Source organism: Myotis brandtii, unplaced genomic scaffold (assembly GCF_000412655.1).
Source record: "Myotis brandtii unplaced genomic scaffold, ASM41265v1 scaffold249, whole genome shotgun sequence".
In the NCBI taxonomy this organism is placed as follows: domain Eukaryota; kingdom Metazoa; phylum Chordata; class Mammalia; order Chiroptera; family Vespertilionidae; genus Myotis; species Myotis brandtii.
In genome coordinates this window covers 2173349-2201297 of record NW_005359430.1, presented here as the reverse complement: position 1 = coordinate 2201297, position 27949 = coordinate 2173349, and the positions used below count along the sequence as shown (strand labels likewise).

The window sequence follows — 27949 nt, the reverse complement described above, 5'->3', positions numbered from 1 at the left end:
AATTTTCTCATCTAGTCAAAAAATACAATTGAGCACCAAAGGTACCTCAGTGAACAAGACACAGTGTACACCTTCATGAAAATTGCAATTGTTTGGATTAAAATAAAACAAACTTCCATGTAAAGCTTATACTAGGTATTAGAAGTTTATAGCATTATGCAATTTATATTTACCATTTTCGTCTATTTAAAATTATGGTTGCTTCTTATAACAAAATGTAGATTGAGATGCCAGAGTACATTTAAATATGTTTATATGCTAATTATTTATCAAGTTAAGTGCATGCTTTAAAAGATGAATAGGAAAAAAACTGACAAAATCCTTCATTACAAAAATTCACTATAGAAAATGTGGCATGAAATAAGATACAAATTAGGAAGTGGTTACAAATATAATTTAAAACAAACATCAAAAACAGCCACAAAATACTATTGCAAATGGAAAGGGAAGAGGAGAGGGTCAGATATTAAGAGGCGACATTTAATTTGTGAAAGATGCTGAGAAGTATATGTCAACTTTGTGTTAGATTGTTCCAGATCAGAAGTTAGGCATTAGTAATATTTTGGCAGTTGCTAGATTATGAAAAAGGATCAGATATATGAATCTTTATACTTAACAAATAAGTACATAGTATTTTTGCATGTTGATAATGTTGATGTATCCTAGAAATTATTTCTCAACAAAATTAAGAAACTTTTGGCTTTGAATAAACTTTAATGCTGAACATAAGGAACTTTCCATTTGCTTTGGAAACTTATTGATGTTCCATTGTTAAGACGGTGCTAGCTGCTGTAACAGACACACTTGCAGAATTCTGGTTGCATAACACAGTGAAGTCCACCTGCAGTCCAAAGGCTGTGGGGAGCGACTCCGTTCCAAACATACATGGCTGAGGAGGCTTCCAAGGTTGATCCTGGGTGAGCAGAAAGGAAGTATTGAAACACAGTTTGTGGGACGGTTTAACGGTGCAGGTCTGGAGATGGTGCCCATGGCTCCTGCCCAGAACTCAGCCATGTGATTCCAAATAGATGAATGGGCACATCACAAAAAGAAGTCACTGGCTAGGGCACTACCTCTCAACAACTCCAGTCTATGGGCGTCCCACTCACACCTTTAATGGATAGCTTGCTGTCTGCCACAACCATGGGCCAGCATTTGCTTTTTGGGTTACCTTTTACACTTTGTGCATTTGAAAACAGTGCTGATATATAAAACTTTTATGTGAAAATAGCTTCTTGATTTATTTCTGGTTCATTTATTGCAAAATTACAGTGTTATATAAGATATGAGGGAAAACAGTTTAAATATGGACTTTTTTACTCAAACTGTTGCCCAGGTTTGTGAAATATCAGTATTAACTTATTAAAATTGAATTTATGAGTTACATTGTGATAACCCTATTGTTGATGTCGTTTACCTATTTTGATAACATATGACTTATAGTCCTGGGTTTTCAAAGATGAATTGGAATTTTAGTTTTAAGATTTAAATCATAGGATTTACCGGACAAATGGTTTGCTTGAAATCATAAGTGTGCTCCAGGTTTTTTCCGTATCTCAGTATAGCCTCAGCTGCCGTGAGGCAAAGACTGAGAGGTAGAGCGGCTGTTTTAATCCACTAGTCACACTGCATTGTATTCTGTTAAGCCCATCTGGCCGCTTGCGTGAAACCTCTCCCGACTGTCTCCATTAAACCCACAGCTACCCACCTTAACCTTGCACCAGTAGCCATGGAATTCACAAGCCCAGCAAACACAAAGGGTGTGTTAGGAACAAAAGAATAGGTCTGCTTGGCTAACTTTCAGAAGATGAAGTGCTCTTAGGGTAACCATAGATAAAAGAGTCTGGAACATGAAATAAAACTTTCAGTCAACAAACAGTTGAAGGCAGGTAACTGCTTGTGAAAATAGGTTTTTCAGCCTTGACCCTCCATAGAATAAAATCTGAAATTCTGTTCAAGAGAGAAAAATAAATCAATAAAAACCACACACACACACACACACACACGTAAGTAGCAATTTAGCCATTTTACATAGAAGCCGCTGCTATTTTCCAAAGGCTGTTTTTCTTACCCATTGAATGCTGCTGCTTTTTCCGACCGTGTCAGATTGGAATGCAGTATCATGTAATAAGGAAAGGTAATCTGCAGGATTTATTTTTCTGTTTGAGAAATGTTACTCAGATATGGTGAGGTATACCAATTATTTTTCTGAACAAAAAAAATTGGGGGATGGAACCAATGTTTCTATTTTAAAGCACGTTGTAATAGCAGAAGATTTCAGAGTCAGATGATATAACAGTCATAAGAAAGCCCCATCGTAAAGAAGTGGGCAAACACCTTCCTGCTTCTCCAGATGTTGTGGGGGGAGAACATTCACACTGCAGACAGAGTGGGAACGCTGCCCACTGGCCGTCCTCCAGCCTGGCCGCAGTCGGTGCCAGCAGAGTAGGGCATTGCTTTGATGACAGAGCAACAGCTTCCAGTTTTCTGTAGAATTCCCGATGGCTCTGTGTGACGATGAAATGGTGGGCTTGAAAATTAATATCTTAGTAGGTTTAAACATAAATAGAAAATAAGTAAATTTTAATAGCCATAAATTCCATCAATTTTTAATTTTTTAATCAAAATAGCTGTTAGAAAACATAAGCCTATTTGTTTTGTAACACATGATCATTCTTTTCCATATTTAGTGTTCCTTGTGGTGATTATTATCTCAAAAGAAAGATTATTTATAGTTTGTTCGTGGTAGCATTATCTTCATTTATCATTGCTTTTTAATAATCCTGAATTTTATAGGCCCTTCTGAACATAGGTTCAAATAATGTGTTTCTAAGACAGTTAAGAATCAGAATATAGTCTGTGTGGGGTGGGGTGTGTGGGTGGTGGTGGGAGAGATGGAAGACACAGCATGTATTTTTTTTCAATATCTACCTTATACAGGAAATAAAATTTACTTACCTTTTTTAGAAAATATAATTGAGGGTTTCTATGGAAGTCTGAGAAAGTATATCTTTCTTATACTTACTTATCGGGGACCCCTTATTTGTATACTTACAGTAGAGTATTTCATTTTTTACTATTGTACTTTTGTGTTAACCTCAGCACTTTCCTGTGAAACTTAATATAAGCAATGAGCTACAGAGTTTTCTGGAGTAAAAAAAAATGGAAATTGTGTGCCATTGCCTTTGCTTTAAAATAAATTCCATAAAATTATATCATATTTGTTTTGAATTAAAATAAATAAAACGAATATAGTTTTGATGAAAATCTCACGAACTATTTTAACTAACAACGCTGGTGTTGCAAATTAAGAAATGGAAGCTATTGTCCAAAAATTAACAGAATAATGATGGCAGTTTTATGTTATGTAATTTATGAGTTCATTATCTTATTGAGTTTTAAACCCAAATTAATCTGAAGATGGCTTTTCAGATTCTCATGGCAACCCCGTGTCACCAGAGGACCAGGTGAGCCTCGCTCAGCAGATCTCAGATGTGGTGAAGCAGCCGGCGTTCATCGCAGGCCTGGGGGCGGCCTGCTGGGTCATCCTCATGGTCTTCAGCATCTGGCTCTATCGGCACCGCAAGAAGAGAAATGGGCTGACCAGTACCTACGCGGGTATCAGGAAAGGTACTAGCTTTCCTAAGTTTTTTATATTTTACTATGTTGACATAACTCTTGTCTTAATATGTGAATGCAAATTATGTATGTATATATACTTATTAAATCATTTTAATACATAAGGATTTTCAATAGTGCTTTTATTTTATCATGACATCTGCATGTTAACTCCTTTGAGTAGCAATGCTACATATAGGACTAATCAGTTCCAGGCACAGTTCCCGTAAAATATATTTCTCCCAGGTAGGTCTTCCTGGGTGTTCGCCCATCCCCTGGTTCTCTTAGGGAATGACATTTTTGCTTTATATTCTCAAGGAAACTTTTTAATCTCCTTGCCACAGAAGTTATAAATACAAGCTTTGAACTTTCTCACACAGCTTTTAGGTGGCGTTGTTGCCTTTGTGAAGCTAAAGAGGTTACTTGTAAAATCATTATTTTTATGGTTGTTTCTGATTATTTATAAAATAGTCATTTCTTGTGACTATGAAATATGTGACTGAATGAGGTCCTTCAGGTTGCAGAGAGAGGAGGTGTAGTACTTTTTCATTGTTATATTTAAAGTTGCAGATTTGACTGTGCATATGCTGTTAATTAGTGAGGGTGATTTTGTTACAAATATGTTTACAGTTTTAGAAGATAAAGTTTACTTGTCTGCTATTATTTATAATTTTGTGGATGAACCAAATATGTGGCACAGACACCTTTGCCACATATCCTTAAATTCTGCAGATTGATAACTTACGTTTTATTCTCTGAGGAGATTTGATAACACTGCGGATGTATAATTCTCCCCCACTCCCAAATATATTCATTAGTTCTGGGCCTCAGACACGGGCCATGGCTGAGATGATCCAGGGCCCAGTTCTCAGGGGATGGTCCCAATTTATGTCTTTAGTCCAACTAAATTTTTATAGTGCTCCTGTTGCTCTCAAAATGGCCCTGGTTTGGATGACAAATACATTCACCCTAGGTTAAGGGCCTTTGCTTAATTTAAGACAACACTTTTGCTTTGCCGCAATGCAAATTTAAAGAGAATTATCAAAGACACATTCCTTCCCCTACCATCACCAACCTTAAAAAAATAAAATAAAAGGTGTGCATATTTCCTAAGTGACCATTTCCTACATGTGTTGGCCAAGTCATTTCTCTGACCAATTAAATGGCAAAGTAAGAATTTGCAGTGCCAGTTAGAATGTCCCTATACACTTATAAACAGTCTGAAGAGCAGCCTTACATGTTTGTACTGCCCGTCACAGAGGGGCTTGGCAAGAAAGAGTCAGCATGGAATTCATCACCCACCCTGTAAAATGAATCAACATGCGTCTTGCCTGGAGCTGCACAGCAATCTCGTCATGTACATACCTTTGCCGTGGCATTACCATCCCCAAATGTTTTCTAGATATGTATGCACTCTAGAGATGAAGCAAAATGTCAGTATCCCTTCTTGTGAAATGGAAAATGAGTGCTTAGAATTCAGTGGTTCTCAACCTTCTGGCCCTTTAAATACAGTTCCTCATGTTGTGACCCAATCATAAAATTATTTTCGTTGCTACTTCATAACTGTAATGTTGCTACTCTTATGAATCATAATGTAAATATCTGATATGCAGGATGGCCTTAGGCGACCCCTGTGAAAGGGTCGTTTGACCGCCAAAGGGGTCGCGACCCACAGGTTGAGAACCGCTGGCTTAGATGTAACCACAAGGAGCACTGGTGCTCATTTCTATACAAAGTAGAACAATATCAGGTGTTACCATAAAAAGCCTGCGACTGAAAACAATGCAGAGAAGGGTTTGCGGTGTCTGTGTTGTGGAGTCTGGAAAGAGCAGAGTAGAGTGTTAGGGGGAAGGGGGAGAGATAATATCTGATTTGAATGAGGAAAAGTGACTAATTAACATATAGATGTAGAGTCTCTTGAATTCTCCAGGAATCCTGTATTTCTTATTGCAACAGAGTGCTATAGCTGTGTAGTTACAGCAATTTAATGTTTTGTATTGTCTTGAAATCTAAATATGTGACATGAAAAGCTTTCTTCCTGAAATGTTTCTTTTCCTGTACTAATGTTCTTTATGCATGCTGGCAAACGCCTATATGCTCTTTCTGCAAAACCTATTAAACTAATGTCATTGTCCTTTTAACTAGCAGAACTCGTAGAACATAATTACAAATGTAATTGGTGAGCATTTGATTCTGCTTTCTTCATTTTGCCTTGTCGGCACTTTTTCATAATTCTATTTCTATGCAATTAAAAAAAGGTGCCTCCTGAAATCTTAAACTATCTATGTCAGAAACAATGCCGGTAATTATACCAAAAAAAAGGAAGTGAAGTATTTTAAAGAAATAAATGTAAAAGAGCCTATTGGCTTATAAACCATCAATTCAGAGTGTGACTGGGAATAGGGAGCTCTCTCCCCCCACCCTGCCCCCCTCCACACCACACATACATTTATCTGTAGGCATTTCCTCTGCTGTAACACTCAGTACCCCGTCCACATTCATATTGTGCCATCACCGGGCAAACAGAATGTACTATATTATTGGAAGCTTTGAGAATTAAGTTGTTCTTTGGTGTATATGCTGTTAAAAGTTCACTTATAGACCAACCTCTTTTCATCTCTTCTTCAATTCCTTAAACCAGGGCTAGCAGTTAGCTAGGCATACTGACAAGGACCTTTCATATTTTCCCTATGTCCTTGTGATAGCAAATTAATGTTCAGGCACTCTATTCTTGCTTGAATAGCTTTACTTTCTAATGTACCTTTTTTTTTTAAATGGAGACTTGTTACTATGGCTCTGTATTTTTTATTGTAGCTGAATTACATTGACTCTCTGACAAGACCCATCTTAAAGAAAACAATAGATTCTTAAAACAGGGGTTGTCATGCTGCAGACGAAGGCCAGTGTATAAACTGGGTCCATAGCATTGAGATTTTTGTTTTCATTCTTTCTAGTATGCCCAGAGATAGAGTGATTTGGTAAGAAGTGACAGCTGTAAAGGTGTAGCATTCCAGTTTGCTTCCCCAAATGCTCTAATCCTAAAGTCAATTGTTTGGAGATGTTCCAATGTGAAGTGGAAAATACATTTTTGGCAGCTTTTTGATCCACAATAGCTAACCAATATTATAGTTTGTGTATTTAAGGATTGCGTAAAAGCAAACTTTCGTCTTCATGGAGTAAGATAGATGTCCTTGCTTTCCTCACCAGGGCAGTGTGAAGAGCTTAGAAATAAGTCATCCTCCATGAAATATCCTGGAAATAGCAATAGTGTAAACTGACACCGAGGAATGGGAGACGATAGGAAAATGGGGGAGGCAAGGCTGCTACTTTTGAGGTCTGCAGCTCCATTCCAGGCATTATTGATTAGATTAAGATTTATAGCTGCAGAGAGCGAAGGTTTTCAGAGAGGTGTTATTGTTCTATTGTTTAGCTTCCAGAGTGTGGCATTAAAAAAATTGCTCAGCTTACTCCTAGAAAGCTTCTAAACACAAACTAAAATAGGAAAATTAAAGTTTAAAACTCCCCATTTCTTCTGTCCATTCACAAATTTCTATGATAAAAATGTAGCTTTACACTGTTTATATAATAAGGCGTCAGGCATTACTTGGCATTGAAATAGTTCAATTTTATGGTTCTCTTTATTCCAGTTCTTCCTTTCTTCTATTCTTTCTGTCTTTCTTCCTCCCTTCCTTTTCCTCCCTCCCTTCCTTCCTCATTCCCTCCCTTCCTCCCTTCCTTCCTTCCTTCCTTCCTTCCTTCCTTCCTTCGGTGCTTTCTTTCTCTCTTTTCCCCTCAATCTTTGTCTCTGTCTCTTAATGATGAATACTTAAGAGCCTATTAGTCCGCTTTAATAAGCATTTACTTTCAGATTTCTAGATAAGGTTGAAGCGAGACCCCCATCATGCTTGTTTAAGAATCCATCATCCACTGTTTGGAAATGATTTATAGTAGAGGGGTCCTGTTTGTACTAAAGCCATGAGCTGAATCTGTTACCAAATGCAGGGTCATTCATAGGCTAACCCAGCACAATTCCCCTCCATACTAGAATGTCAGACACTTCAAAATGGTACCTGCAGAGACAAGTTCTCTCTTTAACCTCAGATTCTGTTTTGTTCATATATCAGAATGTCAGAGCTTCTGGCTTAGTTATTTACATTTGTCTTATGTTCAGCTGTCTGCTTGATTTATACTAATGTGATATGTTCCCTTTCTCTCTTCAGCTTAATAACTGGTTTATATTTTGTTTTGATTTTCAGTCCCGTCTTTTACCTTCACACCAACAGGTATATATTTGCACTTACCCTCCTCCTTTCCTTTGTTAGTTCAGCATGTGTTGTACTATTGTGTTTCAGTTTTTATTTCATTTTCTGCAGGAAGTTGGGGGAGAGGGCTTAAATGGAATATAATACTTCATTTACTCATGTCAGGCATGCCTTTGAAGCAGAAATGGTTGGTGTTGCTTTTCATGCCTTTAATGCAGTTATTTATTCATATTGCACACTGCACATCAGCCTTGTATGCATGTGTTTCATTAGATAGACACACTGTAGCTACCCTCGGCATGATTTAACACGTTAATGATCTTATTGATGATTTCATACTTGGCAGTACATTTTTTCCTTAACTTAAGCTTTCAGGTTTTCCAACAAAAATGTCTCTCCCTTTCAATTCTCTGTCCATAGAATCAACATTCTTGAAGGTAACCAAAATAGCCAGCACACCTGAAGATAAAACTTCATTTTCCCTAAGTCAGAATCCTGATGTTCTGTTCTCTTCTGTTTCTTTCAAAGTGGGTCCTCCACTCTCACATCACCTCCAGTGAGAGATGTACCTGGAGCCTTGCCTCCTCGTTGCTAATCCAGTTATTGTAATCACTGGAAGCAGTTATCTCTCCTCTGCAGACTCCCAGTTTGGAGTTCTTCTAAGTAGCAGAATTTGGCAGCTTTTAGAAACACATTTCTTCTTAGAAAATGTGTCTGTAGTTACAGAAAAGCTAATCTCCTTAACCATTTGCCTATGTGCAAATCTTGTTTTGTTGTGGCTAGATTTTTATGCCCATACTTTATTAAGCTGAGAATGCTTTCAAGGGCATTAAAATATATGTTTGCTATATATACATGCCTGATGAAAATATAATGAGAAGAGCTTCTAGAAGCCACAATAAGGAAAACATTGCATTAATTGATAGTCACAGTGTGGCCTATATACATCTTTGTGTGTGGAGAGAGAGAAGGGTTATTTAAACATTTCTCTTTGTCTTACTGTTACTCATACTTCTGGGGAAATAGTCTAATAGGGATTTTCCCCTCAATTTAAGATTTCACTTAAATTTATAAAATGATATGATATAATAATAAAATGAAAATATAAATCTATGGGAATTCAACTGTACAAATGTATGACAGAGGTATTTAATAAGAGTGTACTGACATTTTCTTTTGCTTCTCAACCTTGTGGATACTTTGATAAGAATAACTTTATTTAATTCTATACAATGTTTAAAAAAATACTACTTGAATCAGAAATCTGCTAATTCCTGTGATGATTTTTGTGTTGTTTCTAAGTAGAAAGGGAGAATGCATTCCATTTTAGAAAGATGCTCATAAATGTACTAGCTTTTGATATACAAATATAAACATGTCTATTAATTTTTATTTCTTTTTTTTTTTTTGGTAACATTCTAGTAACTTATCAGAGAGGAGGCGAAGCTGTGAGCAGTGGAGGGAGGTAAATATCTTGCTTGTTTTGTAGATTTTAAGGGGAATTCCAGATATTTCTTCTTGTCTTCCTTGATGACATCACTATCGTTGCTTAAAAGATTTAAGTTAAAGGTGAAACTTGTTCAAATCTTTCAGAAATACTCCACTCCGCTGTGTTGTGACACCAGCTTGTTTACACACAAATGCAGTTCCTAATTAGAGCTGTTGCATCAAAGTCAGTGACCACCAGAGGGAGAACTTGAACCAGGAAAGACAGACTTGCTGATTTAGCAGATGATTAAAAGGACTTATAGTAATCAAGTGATGGCATTTATGAAGATTAAGAAATATAACTAGTTAACAGATACTATCAAACAAAAAGTGTTCATTTAAAACCTTCTGAAAACAGCATTTGCTCATAAGTTGTAGGTTATGTTTGTTTTTTGTTCTTGTTATGAATTCAGCCTAGTTCAGCTGTCCATATTGCAGGGAAATATGGTGAAATAAAAGAAGAAACCTAGGTAGCTTATTAACACATAGTTTTCTTTTCTATAATAAAAATGAACCTCAATCCTATGTTTATGATTTTTTTTGTTATTATTCAGTGAACTTTAATATATTCACAGGGAAATTACAAATTGAGGTGAGAGGTGGCTTAAAGGGGATGAAATAATATATAAGTTATATGAGCCATACTTCAGAATTTTCTACAGTAGATTATTTCTTTTTCAAAAACTGACATCTTGCTTAAGGTGTAAGGAAAAAAATCTTCCAACAAAAACCATTTTATGATTCAAGTTTAATTAATTTATTGGTTGCCGTGCTCTGTACAGATGGGTAATGTGACTGCTCCTGGAAAGGACAAAAATGAGTAAGATATTGCTCCTGAAATCGAGGAACGTATGTCTGATACAAAATCACTGAATTAGTATATGACAAAGTGATTCAAATGGAAATGTTGATGACCTTTAACCAATGCAGTACAAATACAGCAACAAGCACTACTAGGTACCGCTGCAGCTTCCTGTTTGCATACCTGTGAAACAAAGCCAGCCGCTGGAAGGTCCAAAAGCTGGGGAGGTCTTCATAAGGAATAAATCCACTTGATTCAGGAATTAAAACAGGGCATGTTTTTGCATCCAGGGGATTTCCATCTAAATCATAGCCCAGACATTCATGAAACAGCCTCTGGCATAAGAACATTCTCTCGTGAGTAAATCTGGAATGCCTGACTATAAACTACCTCTCTATCTGTGTATATTTATGACTTCAGACTTCAGTTTTCTCATTAATCAAAGCATATTAAAGTGCTTATTGAGCAGCTTCTATATTCTCTGCACTAGCCCCTGCATGAGCACAGGCACAGAGGAGTACATGCGACACACACACACGCACACACATGCACAGTATAAGTTTGGTTTCTGCTGAAAAGGAATTAACAACCTAAATAGACCAAGTTATCAAATCAGAATAATGACAGGAGCCCATAGGTATCAAATGCTAGTTTATGTGGAAGGGCTGAAAATTTACAAAGTTCCTGAAATATTTTTCTATTTGGAAAGCTCACCAATAACCATGCAAAATTAACCTTTTAAATCTAAAAAATAGAATAACAGTAAAACCGGCTTATTTCAAGTACCAAATAGAAATCACCTCTATACCCCATGAAATGATAAAAGATGCTGAAATGTTACAAAGAGAGCAGCTAAATAGGTATATTAGAGTCAGTTTTGTGTATACATACACACAATTTTAAATTTATTTATTAATCAAACATATTTATTGACTACCCAACATGTAACTTGGCACTGTTCTAGTTGCTTGAGATATATCAGTGAACAAAGTCAGTAAAAATTTCTGTCTGCGTGAACCTACGTTTAGTGAGGGAGATCGAAGATAAATAATAAACATTTAAAAAATCAACTTTATAATATTAGCAGTTGAGTGATATGGGAAAAATAGAACAGCATAAGAGAGATCAGGAGGACATTAGGAAGAGGTCTTATTTTCTAGCCATTTTGAGTGTGTGTGTGTGTGTGTGTGTATGTGTGTGTGTCTAAGACCCAGTATGGTAAGAGAATGAGGAGTGAACCAAACTCCTGCACTCGTTTCTTTCATGTCCATTCCTTAATCCCTGCTTCCCTCAGGCATCTCAGACTCCACGAGTCCTCACTGAACCTCCTACCTCATCTGCTTAGTGACACCTAAGTCAAAATGTTCCAGTCATGCTCTTCCCTGAATCCGTTACTGCTTTTTGTTGAGCCTAAGTTTTACCCCCTTTACTATCACTATTTTGTTTCCCTTCAAACAGTTGTTCTTTCTTGCCTAATCTATTACAAAAGCTCTCAGCAGTCCTGCTTTCATCTGTCTCAACTTGGACTATTTCATGTGAATTCCCTTTGCCCTTTTGGAGCCAGAATATTTTGAAATGCATATGATCATGTCTCTCAGTGGCTGAAGTATTATTGATCTTTGAAAGATAATCATCAAAAACTATCTAAAATGGGAAGGAATGTGTGAGTTATTGAAAAAAATGAATGTCAGAAGACCTAAGTTCAGTCGACTTTAAAGAAAATTTGGGGTGCTGGACATTTACCTCCCATAAAGGAGAAGGTTTAGCTGAAAATCACTTCCAGTTTTCAATATTGTAAATTTAGCTCTTCCCAGAGAAGGGTGAATGAGGATTGTGATAAGTAAAGAGACCTCTTCTCAGCTTGAAAAAGAAGAGGACTTGTGATGTAACTCAGGGGAATATATTGGAAATATTAAGTAACTGTTCCTATTCATTTGCTTTCCTTACCTCAAACATCCCAGTCACCTCTTCAAAAAAAAAAAACAAAACAAAAAAAAACCTACTTAAGACCAACCCACAGCATAAACCAGGAAAAAGCAAACAAAGTCTAAAAAAAAAGGAGTTGGGAAGTCAGGCTAACCAGGTGGAAAATGCCAATCTCACTTTTTTAAAATTTTTTTAAAATTTATTTTTTGCTATGGGAGTTGAGTTCAGGCTTGCTTCTCTTTAAAATATTGGCCACTCTTAGATCTGTCTTTCCCTTCTTCGTGGCTTCAAAAGCCTTTCATGTTATCAATGGAAAGAGGAGACAGTCTAAAGCAACTCTTACCACTGGGCTCCTTCACCATTTTCTCCAGCGCCTAAACCATGTAGTATTTTATTTTGTGGTTTATGAGTGCAAGTAGGTATTTGTTTTGTTTTGTTTTGATTTTGGTGAGCGATCGGCATACTTGGAGTAAAAGGAGCAGAGAAATTAAAGGTAACTGCCACCTGGTTACTTAAGTTCATTTGTTCTCTTTTCCTTTATGACACAAATTTATCCTCCTAATATAAATTGTATGATAAATTTGTTTTGTTTTTTGTAGGCCCTTGTGTCTTCCTTTTCCTGATAAATACTGTCTTTTTGAAAACAAGGAAGAAATAGGCAAAACTCAGAAATGTTAGCATGAAAATATAACAAATAACATTATATGGCAATCTATTATATGCTAACATTTCAGGCACATATTAATTCCTATAACTGGCATTGGGTTTGCTTCTGCTTTACTTCTTATTGCTGGGTTGCTAGCTCTGTTTTATGCACACTAGACCATCTTAAATGCATAAGGATAGCCTGTGAGATTATTAGTTTAAAAAGACCCCGTAACACCCTTATCAGAGTAGCTGCATATGACCTTGACTTCCTCAAAGACCTCTGAAATACGCACATGGCATTTTCAGATTCATTATGAGCTAATAAGCACAGTTAACCTTCTTGCCTAAATAATTAGCATTCCAAACGCAAGTCTAAACTGAAAACTAAGATGTGAGTTGTTAATCCTACTTCCCATTGGAAATCATCCATACATATGAAGAGTGCTTTCAGCCTATGATGATATCAAAACATTAACTTTGAAAGTTTCGTTCTGAGGGAATCAGAGTAGCATAAAAATATTGTCTATTCCTTTTGAAAAATGTAAAACAGACTGTGGAAAATTTCCACTTGACCCATACTTTAAACATCCTGTTATATCTCTACTGTGCCAAATATAGAGATTTATTTTTAATAACTTCTCCAGTGATAACACACATGGTTTAAGTTCAAGAGAAAATAAAATAAGGAAAGCAAAAGATTAATGGATGCAGAATTTCTATAACTAACATTTATTTCAAAGGCCCCAGATATCTGTGAAACAGCTTGCATTTAAATGTTTTAACTTTCTACAGTTCAGCAACATTGCTCTTCAAAGCATGTTTTTATCAACAATTTTTATAGTAAGTTTGCTCAGTTTTAACAGCTTTACTATGAATTTCAAGACTTCAGACATTTTCCTCACTCTTTCTTTTATTAAGAATACTAGAGGCCTGTTGCACAAAAAAATTCATGCAATAGGCCTTCCCTTCCCCTGGTTGCCGGCACCGGTTTTCCTCCAGCACCCGGAACCCAGGCCTTTGCTCTGGCCGGAGCAGCCTTCAGCACCTTCGCTGCTCCAGCCGGAGCCGCATATGCAAATTAACCGCCATCTTTGTTGGTGGTTAATTTGCATATCTTGCTGATTAGCCAAGGGGAGGCGTAGCTAAGGTATGGTCAATTACCCTGTTTGTCTATTATTAGATTAGATATGAGGGCTTGAAGAAATTTCAGCACTCTCCAATATATGTGTTTATAATATTCTAGATTAAAATGTAGATTTTAGAGCCAGACTACTTGGGTTTGCACCCCAGCTTTGCTGTTCCCTCACTTTGTATAACCAAATACAAATTTCTTCACCTGTCTCAGGAGTCTCAGTTTCCTCATCTGTAAAGTTTGAGTAATAGTAACTTCCATGTAGAAAATTTGTGAGATTAAATGAGTTGATACATGTCAAGACCTCAGAACAATGCCTCACACATTGTAAGCAAAGAGCAAATATTCATTTTTATTATATATATACATATATATTTACATATGGAGAGATATATAAATTCTAAATCCATATGCTTCATTTAAAGTGAATTCTCACCCTAGCCAGTTTTGCTCAGTGGGTAGAGTGTCAGTCTGCGGACCAAAGGGTCCCAGGTTCAACGGGTCAAGGGCACGTACCTCGGTTGCAGGCTCCTCCCTGGCCTGGGCCCTGGTCGGGGTGCATGCAGGAGGCAACCAATCAATGTGTTTCTCTCACATCGATGTTTCTACTCTCTCTATAAAAAAAAAAATCAATGAAAAAAATATCCTGTGTTGAGGATTAACAATAAAATTAAATAAATAAATAAAGTGAATTATTCCTCAAATGATCATTTGCATAATAATTTTTCTCAATTCACTGTGTCAGCATAGGAACCACGGAGAGTGGGATGTCAGGTTCTTGCTTCCCAGGTAAATGAGAAGCATGTTTATTGCACTGAAACAAAGAAAATGAAACCATGAAGAACATCTTTGCAGAATCTGTAGTCCCAGTCTGTTTATTGTGGGTCTGACAGCACATCTGCATCATCACCTCTGCTGAGTTAGCAAACACTGACAGTGTTGGGAAAGGATGTCATGAATGCCTTTCGGGGGCTCCAGTTTGCATCTCTGGCCCTGTTGGTCCAGGGCTCCCATTAATAATTGCTGCTGTGCTTTGCATTCCCAACACATAATGAAAGAGGATTAACATCTGTTGTGCCAAAGAAGAAAAAGAACACTGATATTTCTTATAGTGGACATCTTTGTTTTCCCAGGTTTAATTCAATAGCTTTCCTTTGTTGATATAGGGATTTGTGCATTTCACATAGTCCCCATCAGAAAATGTTGGCAAGCTTAAAGAACTGTGCACTGAAACATTGATGGGCTCTCTGCAAAATGTCACAGACCCCAGACTCACTATTTCTGAAACACTGTTGTGAAGAAAAATATGCAAATGTTCTTACTGTGCAGGATCCATTGTCTAAGTGAAGATGCTTGTTCCATTTTTCAAATCAAGTTGTGGGAAGAATCATGACTTTTTAAGGGGTCAAAAATGAGAAAATGCAAACCATCTTAACTATGGAATTCTTTAAGCTACTAAAACACTAAAAAATACATGTCTCTATATTTTTAAATTTCATGTTTGATTTTAGTCAGTGACTAAAGATGGAGTAGAGCATTGCCAGTTTACAAAGTTATGGTTATATAAACTGAGGTGCATCACAGAATATTACATTACAGTTGCCTTGTCTGTAAAATAAAAGGAATAATAATGTCATTCAGTATAGTTGGCCAAATTATTTGTGATAGTAATGAAATAAATCATTCATTCAAATTCTGAATTAGAAATATTATTTGCTATTTATATAACATTTGCTTAATATATTTTTTTTCTTTAGGCCGGGACTTCTCAACATCAGTGAACCTGCCGCCCAGCCCTGGCTGGCAGACACGTGGCCTAACACTGGTAACAATCACAATGACTGCTCCATCAATTGCTGTACAGCAGGCAGTGGGAACAGTGACAGCAACCTCACCACCTACAGTCGCCCAGGTTAGAGACCCAGAGACATCTTGATAAATTTCTTTCCCTCCCTACATTGGGAGGGAAAACTTGATCAACATTTTCATGAAATTCTGAGTATGTTTTAGCTGTCTAGCCTATTTACTTTTTCCATCCCTACATCTTCACAGTTTATTCTCCCACAAGAATGATTCCCAGTGTTTGATGGGAGTATGGAGAATATAAACTCCAGAATAGGAATCAAATTAAGACAAATGAAATTATCTAAAAGTTTTCATCTTCATAAAAATGTTTGCAGTTATAATTTTTAATGGTAATTAATTATTTTCAACATTTTGGGAATAAAACATCAAAATGTGAATAAATCTATAGTTTGAGAGAACCAAATTCTTAATAGCAGTAATAATAACAACTATGTAACAATAATAAAAATGTTTAATTAACTGAAATTTAAATTCACATTTTTATAGTATACAAGTAAATCCTGGTGACATAAGAAATATATATCTTTTGCAGATGTGTATTCATCTTTTATTTTGTATTGTACGTTCTTGGTTCAGAAATTTATGCAAGTAAAATACTTTGCTAAAATGTCATGCTAAAATATGAATGTGTAGTACGTAAAATTTGAAGGGTTAAACAAAAAATTATAAATGATTTTTATTTTAAAAAACCTCAATATTCACAATATGTGAATATTAAAAGAATCGTAAAGAATCAGAAGATATGACTACAGAAGTAAAATAATTCATAACCCATTGAATTAAGAACAGGGAAACAGAACATGGCATTTAAGTAAAGATGGTATATATGTTATATAAAGAGCAATCGTAGTGTAATCTATAACTCTGACCTGGAAAGAACTCCCAATAGATATGGATAGGAATGTAAAATAACCCAGTGACCCAAGTCCATGTTCTCCAAAGGTGCATATGCTAGTTGTCCTTCAGGCAGATGGTCACATAATTATAAAAGGAAGACCATGCTGAGCTCTATATGAGAAAAAAAATTATAATAGTCATTTAAATTAATATGTAGAGTTGTGTTGTCCAATATGGTAGCCTCTGGCTATAGGTGGCTATTGAAATTTTAAAAATACAATTTAAAATGAAGAATTCTATTTTTTTTCATATTTATTGTTGAAAGTATTATGTATGTCCCTTTTTTCTCCATTGACTCCTTATAGCCTACCCCCGCACCCCACCCCAGGCCTCCACCACCCTATTGTCTGTGCCTATGGGTTATGCATATATGCATACAAGTTATTTGGTTGATCTCTTCCCACCCACCCACTACCCACCCCGGCCTTCCCTCTGAGGTTCAACCGTCTGATCCATACTTCTATGTCTCTGGGTCTATTTTGTTCATCATTTTATTTTGTTCATTAGATTACACATATCATGTGATACTAGTCTTTCTCTGACTGGCTTATTTAACTTAGCATAATACTCTCCAGGTCTCTCTATGCTGTCTCAAAGGGTAAGAGATCCTTCTTTTTTTACTGCTGCATAGTATTCCATGGTATAAATGTACCACAGCTTTTTTTATCCACTCATCTACTGATGGGCACTTGGGCTGTTTCCAGATCTTAGCTATTGTAAATTGTGCTGCTATGAACATAAGGGTGCATATATTCTTTCTGATTGGTGTTTCTGGTTTCTTAGGATATATTCCTAGAAGTCAGATCACTGGGTCAAATGGTAATTCCATTTTTTATTTTTTGAGGAAACTCCATAATGTTTCCATAATGGCTGCACCAGTCTGCATTTCCCCCAGCAGTGTACTAGGGTTCCCTTTTCTCCACATCCTCGCCAGCACTTCTCATTTTTGACTTGTTGATGGTAGCCATTCTGATAGATATGAGGTGATACCTCATTGTCCTTTTAATTTGCATCTTTCTGATGACCAGTGACTTTGAGCATTTTTTCATATGTCTCTTGGCCATCTGAAGGTCTGCTTTGGAGGAATATCTATTTAGGTCATTTGCCCATTTTTTAATTGGATTGTTTGTCTTTCTTTTGTTAAGTTGTATGAGTTCTTTATATATTTTGGATATTAACCCTTTATCAGATGTTTCATTTGAAAATATGTTCTCCCATACAGTGGGCTCCCTTTTCATTTTGTTGATGGTTTCTTTTGCTGTGCAGAAGCTTCTTATTTTGATATATTCTCATTTATTTATTTTCCTCTTAGTTTCCTTTGCCCTAGGAGATGAATCTGAAAACATATTGCTATGAGAGATGTCTAAGATTTGTCTGCCTATGGTTTTTTTTAAGATTTTTATGGTCTCACATCCTACATTTTAATCTTTTATACATTTTGATTTAATTTTTGTGTATAGTGTAAGTTGGTGGTCTAGTTTCAATTTTTTGCACATAACTGTCTAATTTTCCCAGCACCATTTATTGAAGAGATTGCTCTTGCCTTCTTTGTCAAATATTAATTGAGCATAATGGCTTGGGTCAATTTCTGGGGTCTCTGTTCTGTTCTAATGATCTATATGCCTCTTCCTGTGCCAGTACCAGGCTGTTTTGATTACAGTGGCTTTGTAGTATAACTTGATATCTGGTATTGTTATCCCTCCAACTTTATTCTTTTTCCAGATTGCTATGGCTATTCGGGATCTTTTTTTTTGTTCCATATAAATTTTTGGAGTTTTTGCTCCATACCTGTGAAATATGCCATTGGTTCTTTAATAGGGATTGCATTGAATCTATAGATTGCTTTGGGTAGTATGGGCATTTTAATGAGGTTAATTCTATCAATCCATGAACTGTTATATTCTTCCATTTGTTTATATCTTCCTCTATCTCTTTTTTCAATGTCCTGTGGTTTTCTGAGTATAAATCTTTTGCCTCCTCTGTTAAATTTATTCCTAAGTATCTTAATCTTTTTGTTGCTATCATAAATGAGATTATTTAGTTTCTCTTTCTGAGAATTCATTATTGGTGTATGAAATGCCATCGATTACTGGGTATTAGTTTTGTATCCTGCTACATTGCCAAATTCCTTTATTAAATCTAGTAGGTGTTTTTTTGTTTGTTTTTTTTTTTTATGGAGTCTTTAGGGTTTTCTATGTACAATATCATGTCATCTGCGGATAATGAGCGTTTTACTTCCTCCTTTCCAGGTTGGATGGCTTTTATGTTTTCTTCTTGTCTGATCACTGTGACTAGGACTTCCAGTACTATGTTGAATAAGAGTGGTGAAAGCAAACATCCCTGTCTTGTTTTTGTTCTTAGGGGAAATTGTTTTAGTTTTTGCTCATTGAGTATTATGTTGGCTGTAGGTTTGTCATATATGGCTTTTATTATGTTGAGGTATGATTCCTCTATTTCCACTTTGCTGAGAGTATTTATCAAAAATAGGTGTTGGATTTTGTTCAATGCTTTTTCTGCATCTATTGGTACGATCATGTGATTTTTGTCTTTTAATTTGTTTTTGTGATGTATCACGGTTATTGATTTGCAAATATTGTACCAGCCTTGCATCCCTGGAATAAATCCCATTTGGTCATGGTGTATGATCTCATATATTTCTGGATAAGATTTGCTAAAGTTCTTCATTCTTACTAGCCACAATCAAGTGCTCAGTTGCCACATGTGGCTAGTGGCTACTGTATTCACGATACAGAAGAGAACATGTCCTTTATCTCAGAAAGTCCTAGCACTCACTTAGAAAGACTGGGGAAGAGAAATGATGTTGCCAAATCTGTGTGGCCTTTAATAATATTTCTTAACCACTATTCAACAAAAGTTAATACCTAGAAATTAGAATTGCTAAAGGCCAGATGAATAAAATATTTCTGCTCCCTGATCATTTATTATTGAAATGACAAGTAATCGAACTTAGTATATAGGGAAGTTGCAATTTTTCTTAAGATCATATTTAAGTTTGCATCTTTAATATCAACCATGTTCATTTATCATTTTTTAAGATATCCAATCTTCAAGGTGACCTGTTAATATTGGTGCCACTAGGAACTGCATGAATAACATAATGGTATTTTTATCATTGTAGCTTCACTAATTTTTTTTTAAAATATATTTTATTGATTTTCCACAGAGAGGAAGGGAGAGAGATAGAGAGAGTTAGAAACATCGATGAGAGAGAAACATCGATCAGCTGCCTCTTGCACATCCCCCACCGGGGATGTGCCCACAACCCAGGTACATGCCCTTGACCGGAATCGAACCCGGGACCTCTCAGTCCGCAGGCTGACGCTCTATCCACTGAGCCAAACCGGTTTCGGCTGCTTCACTAATTTTTTAAAAAATTTTAAATTTAAATTATGATTTGACTTTCTCCTACTTTATAAATATTTTAACAGCAGTCTTTAAATATTTCTATATAAATATATCAGTTATTTCATTCTCAAATATTTCAATGAAGGAAAAATTAAAGGGAAATTGAGATAGTAGACATAATAGATATTATTTCATATTTTATTTTATTAAATTACCCCAGTTACTTATGATTCCTTTTGCCATCAATATTGTCATTCTTGGGATCTGTGTTCTGTCCCATTGATCTCTCTTCCTATTCTTGTGCCAGTACCAGGCTGTTTTGATTACAGTAGCTTTGTAGTATAACTTAATATCTGGTATTGTGGTCCCTCCAACTTTGTAAAACCATGAAAAAATAATTAGCGTCTTTCCCTGACAATGATTATCCTACATGAGCAGGAGAATAACTAATAAAATTTCCTGAGCACTATGTACTATCACTCCTCTGTTCCTCATATCTTTTGAGCAGAGGTACTTTCTAAAATACTTAAATCTCATGTTCTTTGATAGGGGGGGCAACATTGTTTTTTCTTTGTTTGGATTCTGAACTTATACACTTTGTTCTATTGTTTCAATAGCTAACCAGTAGCTTCAAGTAGTTCAATCACTACAGACTAGAAAATTTTAATTTGACACATAAAGATATTCCTGTATGTATTATTTTGGTGGTATTTCTCTTAATAGGGTTGTTAAAGAAAAGTTATCTTAAATTGGGAAAATTATTTACTATATAGCACTAGTAGCAGAAGTTCAAAATTATTTAGTCTCTACATAAATTCCGTGTGTCCTCTCTTATTTCTTCAAATTTTAATTGTTTTCTTTAGAAAGTACATGTAAATACTTGGTCCTTTCCTTCTATCTTATGTGAGCCTATTTGTTCTTTACATAACAATTTTACTGTGACTCGCAAAGCTACTTACAAAGAAATTTAAAACGAATAACCATGGAGAATGACTTTTTCCTTTTCCTCTTCGTTGCACATAGCTGATTGTATAGCAAATTATAACAACCAACTGGATAACAAACAAACAAATCTGATGCTCCCTGAGTCAACTGTTTATGGTGATGTGGACCTTAGTAACAAAATCAATGAGATGAAAACCTTCAATAGCCCAAATCTGAAGGATGGGCGTTTTGTCAATCCATCAGGGCAGCCCACTCCTTATGCCACCACCCAGCTCATCCAGTCAAACCTCAGCAACAATATGAACAATGGAAGTGGGGACTCCGGCGAGAAGCACTGGAAGCCGCCCGGGCAGCAGAAACAAGAAATGGCACCAATTCAGTATAACATCATGGAGCAAAACAAATTGAACAAAGGTGAAGAGCTTTGCCTTCATTCCCATTCTTTTCTGTATCGGTACCCTTAACCCTTCTGCCCTACGTGCCGAAACTCATCCGGCACTAGCAAGCGAACCCTTTCCTTTGTCACTAAAGTATTCTTATTTCTTTGGTTTCAAAATGTCCAGTGTCAAAGAGTTAATTAGCACAACAATAACCTTGGAAATTGATTTTAAAATAAATATAAGTATTTTCAAATGGTTTTGAGATTAATTTAAATTTAATCGTAGGTGAGGGATTGCTTAGGACAGACGATCTTTTATTCATAAGGCAGATGTACAACCGTCACAATACCTCACATTTTAAATAAATAGACTATTCCATTTTCCCAGTCAAGGATGGAAGATAATTGCTTCTATATGGTCATATAAATGAATGGCACTTTTATATCAAACTGAAGAAAAATAATTAAATTGAACTGGAGAAGTGGTTCAGTTTGCTGTCTCTCTCTCACCTCATGCGGTTACTGTATGATTGTAGAACCTAAGTTTCTTTGGTTGACCTGATTGAAGTCTGTCAGGATAGAACCTAAAATAAATTGAGTTTAGTGTTAACTTGTCGCAGCAGAATGGTATTTTATGGCCAGAGGGGAATGTTTCTCTATTGTAATATGTGTGAGCTTGAAGAGACTGGTATTTGATTTCTTTGTAGTCCTTCAGGCTACAGCTTTAATAACATGATTTGTAAAGTTATGTCATAAAAAAAGATGATTGCTTTTATTTGAATAGATCAGGCAATTTTGTATAAATGTCCAGGTAAAAGATACATTTTATTGTAGATAATTAGAGATATAGACTTATTTTCTTTAGCCTTGAGTTGGGACCTCTTTTTAAAAAAATAAAACAGATTACAGTTAGAGATTACACAAAAGCTTAAACCTACTATTTCGTTTGATTAAGTTAGTGTTATATGTTCTAATTTAATAATACGCATTTTGCTTTTTTCTAAGTTTAAGAAAACATTTGATTGGCATAATAACCCAATTCAATAAATATTTCTTAAGACTCTTGCACAAGTTCATGACAAAGGCTGACAAAGATGAATAAGACTGTTCTGCAATCATAGAGTTTGCAGTGAGGATTCAAACTATTGTTACAGTATTCCTCCATAGTACATGGCTTTACTGTGGACTGTGGAAAGGTCTGACAGCCCTCTGTACAAATATTTCAGAACTCTGATTTATTGTTTAGACTGCTTGTAAACAGACTTGGTATGTGAAACTATAATAAAGACCCTGGCATGCAACTAGACTGACAGATTATTACTCATTACATTCCAGTGGTGAGTTTATCATTTGGACTTTTCCCTTTGCCTTGGTGGCAGATTGAAATACTTTGCTTTCTTATCATGGATATATTTTTATTAGATATAATCTTGCTGACAAGTTTTATTTTTTATTTTACTTATTTTTTATGATTTAAAGACATGGTATTTCCTGACTTCTTATTGTTTAAATGATTTTGTTACTATATTTATAAAGGTAAGAAGTTAAGAAAATCTGATTTCTGTCCAACTTGATTTACAAAGAATTTAAAGAGAAGAAAGAGTCTCTCATAGGATTTGTTCACATCTGTGTTTAGTCTAATTCATGGAAAAAAATGATGCAAAGAATTTGTATTTTGTAAATCATTTTTAAAAAATATTTTAAATTGAATTTATTGGGGTGACATTGGTTAATAAATAAGGTTCCAGGTATACAATTCTACAGTGCATTATCTGTATATTTTGTCATGTGTTTACCACCCCAAGTCAAATCTCCTTATAAATCTTAAAGGATACATGTTTAAAGGTCTTTAATTTTTCTTGACTTTTCCTCTGGAACATTTACACATGTCTTAGCAAGTGATCAACATGATGGTTTAAAAAGCCTAATTGTTGGTAAATGATCGAGGCACCAAAAAGAAAATAAATGTTTAATTTTTTTCATCCAAAATGTCTAGATTATCGAGCAAATGACACAATTCCTCCAACTATCCCATACAACCAATCATATGACCAGAATACAGGAGGATCCTACAATAGTTCCGACCGGGGCAGTAGTACATCTGGTAAGTAAGGGGAATGAAAGAGAAAGTCAGCAGTTCTTTTCAAAAGATGTTGCATTCTAAGATTATGAATTGAATGCTAATGAACTGAAGTGCATATATGACATGTCTATAACTTCATATAATTTTTTTAAATTTTGATTTATTGCTTAAAGTATTACGAAGAGTATTACATATGTCTTTTTTTTTCCCCAGTACATCTGGTAAGTAAGGGGAATGAAAGAGAAAGTCAGCAGTTCTTTTCAAAAGATGTTGCATTCTAAGATTATGAATTGAATGCTAATGAACTGAAGTGCATATATGACATGTCTATAACTTCATATAATTTTTTTTAATTTTGATTTATTGCTTAAAGTATTACGAAGAGTATTACATATGTCCTTTTTTTTCCCCATGACCTTCCCCCGGCCTCTCCTACCCCACAGTGTCTTGTGTCCATTGGTTATGCTTATATGCATATAATTTTAATCTTTCAAATATGGGTCTTGTCTCTGTAATTTGAAGGACTCTCCATTCACAAAACCATTTTATGTTCTATTTGCTAACAAAGATTGAGGATCTTATTTTCCTCCTTGTTGGGGAGCTTTCATAAAGCCAGAAGCATGAAGTAGTCTTTAAAGGCTGTTACACCTTCACCAATTCCAAGCCAAAATATAATTTAAAAAATTTTGCACATATAGTTAATCTGCTAAATGTTACCATTTGAAGGCACATAAAATTTTGACACTTGAGAATCAAAAGCCTCAGCAACAATATTGTGAGATCTAGGTACAATAGGAACCTGCCTCAGTTTGTAAACTCTCTACTCCCTCAATTCTTGCTGTAAAACCTCTTTAAGCAACCTCCCAACTTAAGTCTGCAAGTACCTCAGAAATCACATTCAGGCCTCTTCCCTGTGGTCTTCATGCTGTTGCAGCTGTTTGCCAGCTGTTTTCCTGATAGGGCCTGCAGATGGGAGCTTGCTAGTACTTAAGTTTTGTTTTTCTAATTAAAGGCAGTTCATTATTAGAAGTAACATGTGGCAAGTCACACCACAATGAGAACACAACCAATTGATCTTGACTCTATTATGTTTCCCCAGGACAGGGTAGAAATATCACTTCCAAACATCTGGACTAAAATTGTTGCTAGGTGCTTTTAGCCAAGTGTCCCTACCTCTCTTTTATAATGAATACTAGACGCCCGGTGCATGAAATTTGTGCATGGTGTGAGGGACCCTCAGCCTGGCCTGCACCCTCTCGCAATCTGGGACCCCTCGGGGGAAGTCTGACTGCCAGTTTAGGCCCGATCCCTGTAGTCAGACATCCAGGAGTCAGACATCCCTCTCACAATTTGGGACGGCTCGCCCCCAACCACTCACCTGCCTTCCTGCTTGCTCCTAAAGGCTCGCCTGCCTGCCTGCTCAGTGCACGTCATAGTGACCAGTTGTTCTGGTTGTTCCGCCAAGCCTAGTTGCTTAGGCTTTTATATATATAGACTAGACGCCCGTTGCATGAAGATTTGCGCAATAAGCCTTCCTTCCCCTGGCTGCTGGCACCAGTTTTCCTCTGGCACCCGGGACCCAGGCCTTTGGTCCGGCTGCAGTGGAGAAGCCAAGCCTCAAAGCTAGGCTTCTCCCCTCCAGCCACAGTGAGGCTTGGCTTCTTCCCTCCGGCCACAGTGAGGCTTGGCTTCTCTGCTGTGGCCGCTTCAGTCTTCAGTCTTCAGTCTTCTGAGTATGCAAATTAACCACCATCTTTGTTGAGTTAATTTACATAGTCACTCTGATTGGCTGGTGGGCGTAGCAGAGTGACACCAATTTGCATGTTTCTCTTTTATTAGTGTAGATTGTATTTGCATTTTTCCATATTTCCTTGATTAAGACATAGAGATTGGGTATTTTCTAGTCTGTGTTCTCCTATTTGAATTAAAGAAGCTGAGAAATAGCTCTTTATTTTTTATATCTATTTTTATTCTACCATGTGTTGATTTTTTAAAAAATTAAAATCTTATCAAATTACTTTTTTAAAGTAAGTAAACCCTGAATTGACAGAAATTTTTCAAAGATCTACTCTTGTGAAAACCATAGAAAAAATGTTAATATTGATATCTCATGCCATTTCATCTTTGAATTCTTAGCCATTTAAAAAATCATAACTTAACTAGAGGCCCAATGCATGAAGATTCATGCAAGAATGAGCCTTCCTTCCCCTGGCTGCCGGCACCGCCTTTGCTCCAGCCGGAGCCGCCTTTCCGCCTTCCCACACTGCCCAGAGGCCCAGAGCGGCTGGGGCAATGTAGAACGCCTGCGTCGTCGCCATTGTGATGGCGACGCCCCCAGCCGCTTGGCGCCTGTGTATGCAAATTAACCCACTATCGTTGTTGGGTTAATTTGCATATTCACTCCTGATTGGCTGGTGGGCATCATGAAGGTACTGTCAATTTGCATCTTTCTCTTTTATTAGTGTATATGGGGAAAATATAATTCTGGGTTGTTAATATTCAATTGACTTTCTCCATCCCTCAGCTTCAATGTCTAGATCCTGATGTTCTGCAGCTATTTATTACTAGGTATTCTGTGAATATTCAATGAATAGATGAAAAAATGTCAAATCTGGTGATAATTAGGGGAGAGAAGGAAGCAAGCAAATGAAGTGTAGGAGAGATTTTTGTTGTGATGTTAGGTCTGAGGACACGGATGGAGTTGTTAAAGTAGATATGTGCCAGTAAATCAAGAGGAAAGCTTTGGGTATAGTCAACTCCACAGTACGTGCTCAGCCATTCCAACACAGGCCAAGTGAGTGCAGGAGGAAAGAATGAAGACAATCATAATTTATTAGTGATAGCCTGTCTCTGGGCCCATGCTTGGTGCAGTAACATACCAGTGCAAGAATGGCTGGCTTAACAAACACTGAGATTTGACTGAAAATTCCCAGGTGACAAAATAAATAAATAAATAAATGAGGCTCATATGACCTGTTTCAGACCCCATGTAACTTGGAGCTGTTTCAAAGGGGTTTTAAAAATTAAGATCAACACAATTCACAGAATTTGAGGGATCATGTGTGAAAAATAATTATAGAACCATTGTCTATAATTTATATAAGAATCTAAAATGCATCATATTGGAGGGAGAGGATAAAGACCATATTATCTCAAAATAACTTTTGACCCAAGTTATTTTAAAATGAATACTCTAAAATGTTCAACTACCTATGTTTAAAGAATATGCCAAATCTAAAATATGAACACCTGGGCACATGAATAATTGGGCTATTTCCAATTTCTAAGAATGTGCAAGAAATATCATTTTACTCCAAGCCATAAATTTATAGAAACAATGGCTAAATATACTTCTCTCCCTTTTTAAAAATAATTTTATGCTTCTTTTGTTGTTAGTTATATTAGTTCTTCCAGCAATTATTTTCATCTGCACCTGCTTTTCTGACAAAAACTAGTAATTCTATTGTGGCTAAAACATTTCAATGGGCAAGTACAAATTATATATATTCAGTGATTTAGTGCAACAGTGGAACATTAATAGATTGTATCTGTATCCTATTGTATTTAAAGTTCCAGTAATTAAATATTAAAAAGGAATTTCAGAAAGTGTGTCTACAGCTCATTTGTTTTAGATGATAATCCATAGTGCAATTAATTGCTGTAAGAAGATTGCTATTAATGATATGACTTATAAAATTCATTTATGGTTTTATTGCTTTTTTGCTATTTATTTTGTAATTAAATTGTACATCTTCTGTTGTACAGTTCTGTTCAAAATTAATGAAGAAAAGTGTGTTTTTCTCACTATATATGATTTATAATAAGATCATATTTACAGAAAATAATTAACCCATAGACAATGGAAAAATATTAGAGGCCAGAAATAAAAGACTGAATTTCATTTGTTTTCAAGGGAGTCAAGGGCACAAGAAAGGGGCACGGACACCCAAAGTACCAAAACAAGGCGGCATGAACTGGGCAGATCTGCTTCCTCCTCCCCCGGCGCATCCTCCTCCTCATAGCAACAGCGAAGAGTTCAGTATTTCTGTGGATGAAAGGTAAGAGGAATTTCAGAATGTATGTAAGTGGAATATGTGACTTCTTAAGCCCATATTAAGTAATTGTTAAACTAGATCACCAAGGCGAGACTGATTCCTAAAGTCCAAAAACACTTGTCTCTGAATAAAACTGTATCACGATAGGTCAGCAGGACTTATAAACCCTCTTTAGTGCTGCCAAAAAAAAAGGAACTTGTGCTTTGGAAACTTCTTTTGGAGCTAAGAATCATGAATCATAAATAAAAACACAAATATATATATACTAGAGGCCCGGTGCACAAAATTTGTGCACTCGGTGGGGGTGGGCGTCCCTCAGCCTGGCCTTCCTCCTCCATTTGCAGTCCAGGACCCCTTGGGGGATGTCCACCTGTTGACTTAGGCCCATCCCCTGAGGGCTCCCTGGCTACCAGAAGGATGTCTGACAACCCCGGCCCCAGTGGGGTCCGGGGTTGCTGCCTGGCCTGCACCTGGGTCCTCCT

The 27949-nt window shown here is 36.2% G+C and overlaps 1 protein-coding gene across 5 annotated transcripts in view; it reads left to right on the top strand.

The window, feature by feature from the left end:
* ROBO1 (roundabout guidance receptor 1) overlaps nucleotides 1–27949 on the top strand; it is a 447031-nt gene that overhangs the window by 383649 nt on the left and 35433 nt on the right. For 2 of the 5 annotated variants that reach the window (XM_005867332.2, XM_014540617.1), the window contains 7 exons: nucleotides 3433–3630; nucleotides 7875–7901; nucleotides 9303–9345; nucleotides 15634–15788; nucleotides 21029–21364; nucleotides 23326–23433; nucleotides 27326–27470. In XM_005867332.2, coding sequence (XP_005867394.1) covers nucleotides 3433–3630; nucleotides 7875–7901; nucleotides 9303–9345; nucleotides 15634–15788; nucleotides 21029–21364; nucleotides 23326–23433; nucleotides 27326–27470 — 1012 coding nt within the window. The remainder of the gene's footprint in view (nucleotides 1–3432; nucleotides 3631–7874; nucleotides 7902–9302; nucleotides 9346–15633; nucleotides 15789–21028; nucleotides 21365–23325; nucleotides 23434–27325; nucleotides 27471–27949) is intronic. The other 3 variants (XM_005867333.2, XM_014540619.1, XM_014540618.1) reach the window with 3 other exon arrangements.